Source organism: Trachymyrmex septentrionalis, unplaced genomic scaffold (assembly GCF_001594115.1).
Source record: "Trachymyrmex septentrionalis isolate Tsep2-gDNA-1 unplaced genomic scaffold, Tsep1.0 scaffold60, whole genome shotgun sequence".
Lineage (NCBI taxonomy): Eukaryota > Metazoa > Arthropoda > Insecta > Hymenoptera > Formicidae > Trachymyrmex > Trachymyrmex septentrionalis.
Window position 1 is genome coordinate 2,127,422 of NW_017305779.1, and position 6,588 is coordinate 2,134,009.

General features: G+C 36.7%; 1 protein-coding gene across 2 annotated transcripts in view; it reads right to left on the bottom strand.

Moving 5' to 3' along the window:
- Window positions 1-30: 30 nt before the first annotated feature.
- The window catches only part of LOC108752461 (lachesin-like), a 139,830-nt gene continuing 133,272 nt past the window's right edge, over window positions 31-6,588 (bottom strand). For both annotated transcript variants that reach the window (XM_018493290.1, XM_018493289.1), the window contains exon 9: window positions 31-613. In XM_018493290.1, the coding sequence (XP_018348792.1) occupies window positions 363-613 (251 nt within the window). In that variant the 3' untranslated portion in view covers window positions 31-362. The remainder of the gene's footprint in view (window positions 614-6,588) is intronic.

The following is a 6,588-nucleotide window of genomic DNA, read 5'->3' on the forward strand; positions in this document are numbered from 1 at the left end:
TGTTTTCATAAAAAAAAAATTGGACCCATAAAACGCAAAGGATTAAAATAATAGTCGAGATGTCTGTGTCAATTTACCTTCCGATTTCTGCAGAAGAATTTTGTTTAACGGTTTAGTGAGCCTTGTTATATTTACTGAATGTATCATTCAGCACAGTAATCGCTTCCGTTTAAAATATTATGATTAATTTTCCGTCAGGTTTGACATGATATCGATGAGATTCGACAGTAATAATATCGTGGATTGCCGAGAACGCGAGGCGACGGAGCTACTCTGCCGCTATCTCGGAGTTTCCTTAGGTTAGCGAATCGAGCTCGTGGTAAACGTAGTTTGCGTTTAAGGGCAAATAGGTTACGTCTATCTTACGTCGAAGCGACCAAGTGGTGCAGCATGATCAGGACGATGCCGATCGTCGCCGGCGGCGCGTTGTCTCTCGACGTTGTAGATGCTGAATTGTCGTCCGCGTCGAAGGCTGGTTCCAGAGTCGATCCTGTTTCCCTCAGGGATCCTTGATGCGCGTGGTTCAATCTGTGATCGCGATCACCAATCGAGTCGCCCGCGTCATCCTCTGGTCGCCGGTCACCCTTTTTGGAATGTTTAGGTAGCTCCATGTCTGTAATGTAATAAGAAGGGAAGAGTTTAATCAATATTTTTCTGATTTAATCAACATTGTTCCCTTATTTTAAAAACACAATCTAAAAAATTAAATTTTTCGGAAAAGAGGAAAAACTATTTTTTTTTTTAGCTAATCTGTACATTAATTTAAAATATATTGTATTCTAGAAATTCTTCCAATTGTTTAAAAAGTTCGAAACTTAAACCATATTTGATATTTTTCTAAATCTCTCTTCATCTTTCTCATTTTTGTTTTTAAGTCTGTCTTGAACAAATTGCTGTACTTATAGAAAAAGACAAAAAGAGTTAAATAAAAGCGAGGATTAAACGCGATCCTTTTACAAGTTGTCGAGTCGATGTGAAGAACGTTAGAGTTGTCGATACTTCTGTTACGCACGTGCAATGAGAGCGCCAAGCTTGCAGTTTCTTCATTGCTATCGAATTCAAGGCACGACCGTCGAAACATTATTTCAACTGTGGTCAGCCAGTAGTCGGCGCGATCCGCTGTGAGTAGATATCATTTTTTTCCGCATGTGTAGAAGCTCGATGGAGGGTATCGCACGATGTTTTTACACTCAATGTCATTCGACACTCGCGAGGCGAATAAAAGTGAAGTGAAAATTCTTTTTTGGAATTTCGTGCAATGCTATTGTTGCGCGCAATAGAAAACGAATTGACTCGGTTCTCTCTTGTTTTTTTTTTCTTTTTATCTCCAGAATTTCTTTTTTAGCTGTGAGATATGTGCGTATATTTTTTTAATATTTATCACACGAATTTCCCCTGAATATATCTTCGTCTTTGACATCTCTCGCGTATTTTTCAGCGGTGCTTAATATCCGTGGCACGTTCCATTGAAATTCAACGAGCGAATGATGAGCAAGTCGATACGTGATAGCGGGAAACATGATGTTGCGGCGGAGGGGAGGAGGGATACAACGATATGAGACACCATTATCTCTCGTATGTTAGGAGATCAATCGGTATGATTTGCTCTAGGAAATAATCGACGTTAATTTCTCATACTAGTTTAACGTATTACATCTCTAACATAATCCTCACACATGATTAAATTCTATCTATATTAAACATTATTGAAACTACTTCGTAGTTACTGCTTTTGGTAGATCTTCCTAAATAGATTTTGAAATTATATTTTGCAAAAAGAGATATGTACTTGAAAATCGGCCGAAATAACTGGTGAGATTTGATTAAATGTTAAATGTTGAGATGTCTTATTTCGTGTATGTGAACAGAATTATATTAACGTAATCGGATTCGTGTAACGTTAGAATGTCTAACTCCTATATTGATTATATAGCTTCGACGAAGCTACTAAATACCGAAATCACAGAGTTAATTGACAAGATCGTGTTTCAATGATATTGAATTAGATGTGCTCTCTACTAGCCATTTTGCTACTTACTCATTACGGGGCGCTCAAACCGTGCAGCGAGGCGCAGTTTCCATCCTAATTTTCCTTTTACTCGGTCAACTCCACTCAGCAATATCGCTAATGAATTTAATCCGAATATGACGATTTTCTGCGCAAAAATTTCACCTTTGCCTCCGCGTGGAAAATTCACGATTTCGAAAATCAACGATTTCGCGCAAAAACTTTTTTTCACAATACATAAAACATTTTCGCAATTACATTCGTCTGAGATTGTTTTTGTTCGGAGACTCGAAAATCGACTCCGCAGCAGTCAAACAATGTCTTCGGGAATAAAATTTATCTCGGTGAGTCCGTGACACCCGGTATACAGCTGCTGTGAACGAAGAGACAGGTTGCGGTAGACCGGTATCAGTGGTTAGAAGAACTATAAGAAGAAGTAGAAGTGGAAGAGAGGGTGCGGCAGCCCGTCTAAATAGCAGTTTAGCACTGATAACACTTGGCAGACTTTTATCGATCATGTCTGGCAACAGATGGCTCACCCAATTCCGGACGGCGCGTTTTGTCTGGTCGGCTGATATAAACGATAACTAATACGAGACACAGAAGTACGTGGGGCTGGGATGATGGGGAGCAAGAAAAGAGATAACGGCGGACTGGCGGTCAGATTAGATATTGTTTCACGGTCTTTTAACCGGAGACGTGATGTCCTGACGATCTTTCCTATTGTTTTGTAGCGATTTTTTGACGGTGGCCAATTCGTACCGTCTGATTTAGAAGAAACTATATATTATTGGAAACGCAAGCGAAGAAATTTCGAACAGCTTTTGAAATTACTTACATTAGCGATAATATATTTTTTTAAGTACTGCTGTGTGTGCTTTCTTTTTTTTTTTTATTGAGAAAATAGTTATCTTCATTTTTCTTTTGTATTGTAATAAGTTGAAACCGCGAAGAAGTAATAAATTGAAATCGGAAAGACTGCGAGTTACGTACGTCTAATATATTTCAAATTATTAGAAATCTAGAATCAAATTTTTACAATGAAAGTAATACCGATCATTTAATATAGGCGACTCATCCTTTAAACTGTATCGCGGGGATATGATAATATAATAAGAGTTTCAAGTATCGAAGAGAGAGATACTCCTGTATAATATAATATCTCAAGAGAAATCAAACCCGCAGACTTATAATTTAAAGCAACGCGATCTTCATCCCAGAGTTACGCCTCTGATATCGAGTCCTCATTTATCAAGGTAAATCCATAATCCCAACCGTGCGCAATCTGTGACAAGAACATCCCCCGGAAGAACGGCGGAAAAGAGGATACGAAAAACCGGTACGGCATGGCCAGACGGGACGAGGAAGGCGGATGGAAAGCTCGGATATTGTTTCGCGGACTTTCGGCTCTCGACATGACGCGCCAACATGCCGCCACTGTCCTCGTACGTTCCATAGCTTACCGGTCCTCGCCCTGCACGGCGCCCTTAAATCTACCGAGTATCGAACCACCCTCCCCTGGACGGCGTAGACAGCGCACGCTCTTTTCACTCTTGACTCTTCGCGCCCCGTTTACACCAGCGGTTTAACTATTAATCCTTCGAGTTTATCTGATCGCGTGACTTCAACGAGAAGTTCGAGCACGCCGGGATAGCATCGCGCGCTTCCTCCGCGCTTTCCACTCGCTCTTTACACGACAGCACGATAAAATTGCCGTCATTAGGATTGCACGCGCGCTCGGAAGCCGGTGGGGGTGGTTAACTCACAGATATCAAGCCCGGTTTTGTCCAGCTTGTTACGCCGTTCTATTCGTGTTTTGATAAAGAGATAAACTGAGGACTGGTAAATTCTTTTTATTGAAAAGTAGCGACGGAAGAATTTTACATACCAGCGGTGGCCAAAAGTTTCCGGCCAATGAATAATTTTCTTGTATTGCTCGGATAAAAAAGATTTACAAATAAAGATCTAGTATACAAGTATACTTAATATATTTCAGTTTTTAAAATATTGTGTTCTTAATTATAATAAGAATGTTTCTATAAATAAAAAAATCTTCTGTGTGTTAAAAAAATTACACAAATACCTGTAGGTACTACTATATTATAAGCCTTGTTATTATCACAGATTACGTTCAAAGCAATCTTAATAGTTTATATTCTATAAATAGAACTATATAGAATCAAACTCTTAAAACATTGCAGCTGATAAAGACACTGTGTGTCGAAATGTTCTGCGTAATGTGTGTTACATATTCTTTTAATGATGGTATATAGTTTTATAAATTAAAAACAACACCCAAGAGATTGTATTTATTGCTCGCTTAATTCTCCTTTACGATTGTTTTTACATACATGAGCAAATATTTTTGATAGAATTGTTTTTTATTATAATAAGAATTTTATTAACTTATAAAGTTGAAAAACAGATTGATAAAAATTATCGTAAAATTATATACGTTGGCCGAAAACTTTTGACAGTTATTGTATGCTATATTGTTATTCCTCGAGATTCGAGTAGTAGTAAATTCTGTTGCATGTTTCACTCTTCTTTATACTCTTGTGACTTGTGTTAAGGTATTTTGACATGCGCGCGGGGATGCAGATGCTGATCGCACCGTTGCATGTAAATCTGCAATTTTATGCACGCTTCTCATCAATAACTTGCCCGGAATTTAGCTTCAATCGCGCGACGACGTGTAGAATTTTCGCTGCGATAACGCGGATGTGAAACTCACGACATAATGCGATAATATAATAATTTTTATTGCCAATTTTTAAGCGGATTATAAAAGCTACATTCCATAAAGATGCTAATTTCATAAGAAGAAATACCGACATTTTTCATTCTGTCTCGTTTTGAACAGGAAATGTATGAAATATTGCAATATGTTTTAAAAAATATTAAAAAGTGAAAATTACAGTCGCGCACTGAATTATTTATAAAAGAAGATCATAAAATAGTAAAGCGTATGAATAACACATGAATATGAGCATTACACATCGCGTCCTTTGTGAATAAGCAAAATTAATGCCAAAAACAGAAATAATCCTGTGAGTACGTACTATGCTTTATTACAATATTATTTCGGTCACTCGGAATTTGATCAATATCTATTTCGTTTATTTAAAAGCGCTGGAGTGAGTATAATGAATCGATTTGTTACATTTATTAAGTACATTATAGTATATCAATTTTCTCTTGTCATATATAATCTGCGACATGTGTGAAGAACAACGGTACTTAGAATCTATACATCGTCGAACCATATAAAATAATTGCATAATTACATAATTGCAAAAATGTTATTTTGCTTAATATTCCTATAAAATTGAACTGTCACTATTTTAGAAAATAAAATTTCTATTTTATTAAGAACTCGCGAATTATTTTAGAAATTATTAAAAAATACTGCTTTGTTCTGGTCAGATAATTTCAAAAGTTGCACTTGAAATCACATTTGCTTCAGAGTTCAGTATTTTATTATTCACCTAGAGTCGGATTAAGACTCATACCATTCCTATGCAATTAAATTGTTGCCAACTTCACTCAAGCCTCAAATGTAACTTATATTATATATACATATCTAAATTTTAATTCGTTCTTATCAATCTTTATTTAGAATTAAATCTAAATTCTGTTAGTTATTGCCTTCGACGGGCAATTTTCTCAATCTGGCAGAAACTGGCCATTTTTTAGAATTTTTTTCGAGAATGTCGCCTCCCTAAATTTGCTGCCTCATGCATAACTTGTGTTAGCCTGGGCGTTAATACGTTGTACGTATCATGATCAAAAATTACAGAAAATTCCACCGTGTAAAATGGATTGATTATGCTTGATCGCTATTTCGTGCCAGGAACGCGGGGTAATTCGCAGCTTCGCTGAATTTTCTCCAGCGCTATAAAGCGGAAAATTATGTGACGCAGAATCCGGTAAATAAACTGTGAAAAAATAAGGATGCGCTTCGAGAAAAATAAGCGGGAAGTTATGGGCGCATTTACGGTTGATGACACATCGGTGAGAGGACCGCCGTCGAGCCACGGAAAAATGTGCCCTTTTTCATTCGTTTTTCGACAGTAAAAGGGGGTCTACGTACATACGGTAAACGGATCGTAACGTTCAATCAGAGTGGAAAATTATGGGGTACCGCTCATGAAGACTTATTGCGGTCGTAGAGTCATCCGTCGCATGTACAACATGAGATATCAACGCGCTATCCAAAATTTTAGCTCTAATCCCGCATATTTTTTACTTCTTATCAAGTATAATAAAATTTTAATGTTATTTGTCTTAAATTTTAAAGAGAAAATAAGAACAATATTAACGAAACTTTTTATAACACAATAAAAAAAGTTTTACAATTGCGCCTACAAATTCAATTTAGAAATTATTTTCTCTTAAGAAAACGTAAATTTGTAATGATTTTAAATCATTGCAACTTATTTTTAATTACTATTGTTTTTTTTTTTAATTTTTTTTTAGATATTCTGTGATGTATTACACAACGTTGCTACATAACGTAGAATGTGTGTGTGTGTGTGTGTGTGTGTGTGTGTGTGTGTGTGTGTGTGTGTGTGTGTGTG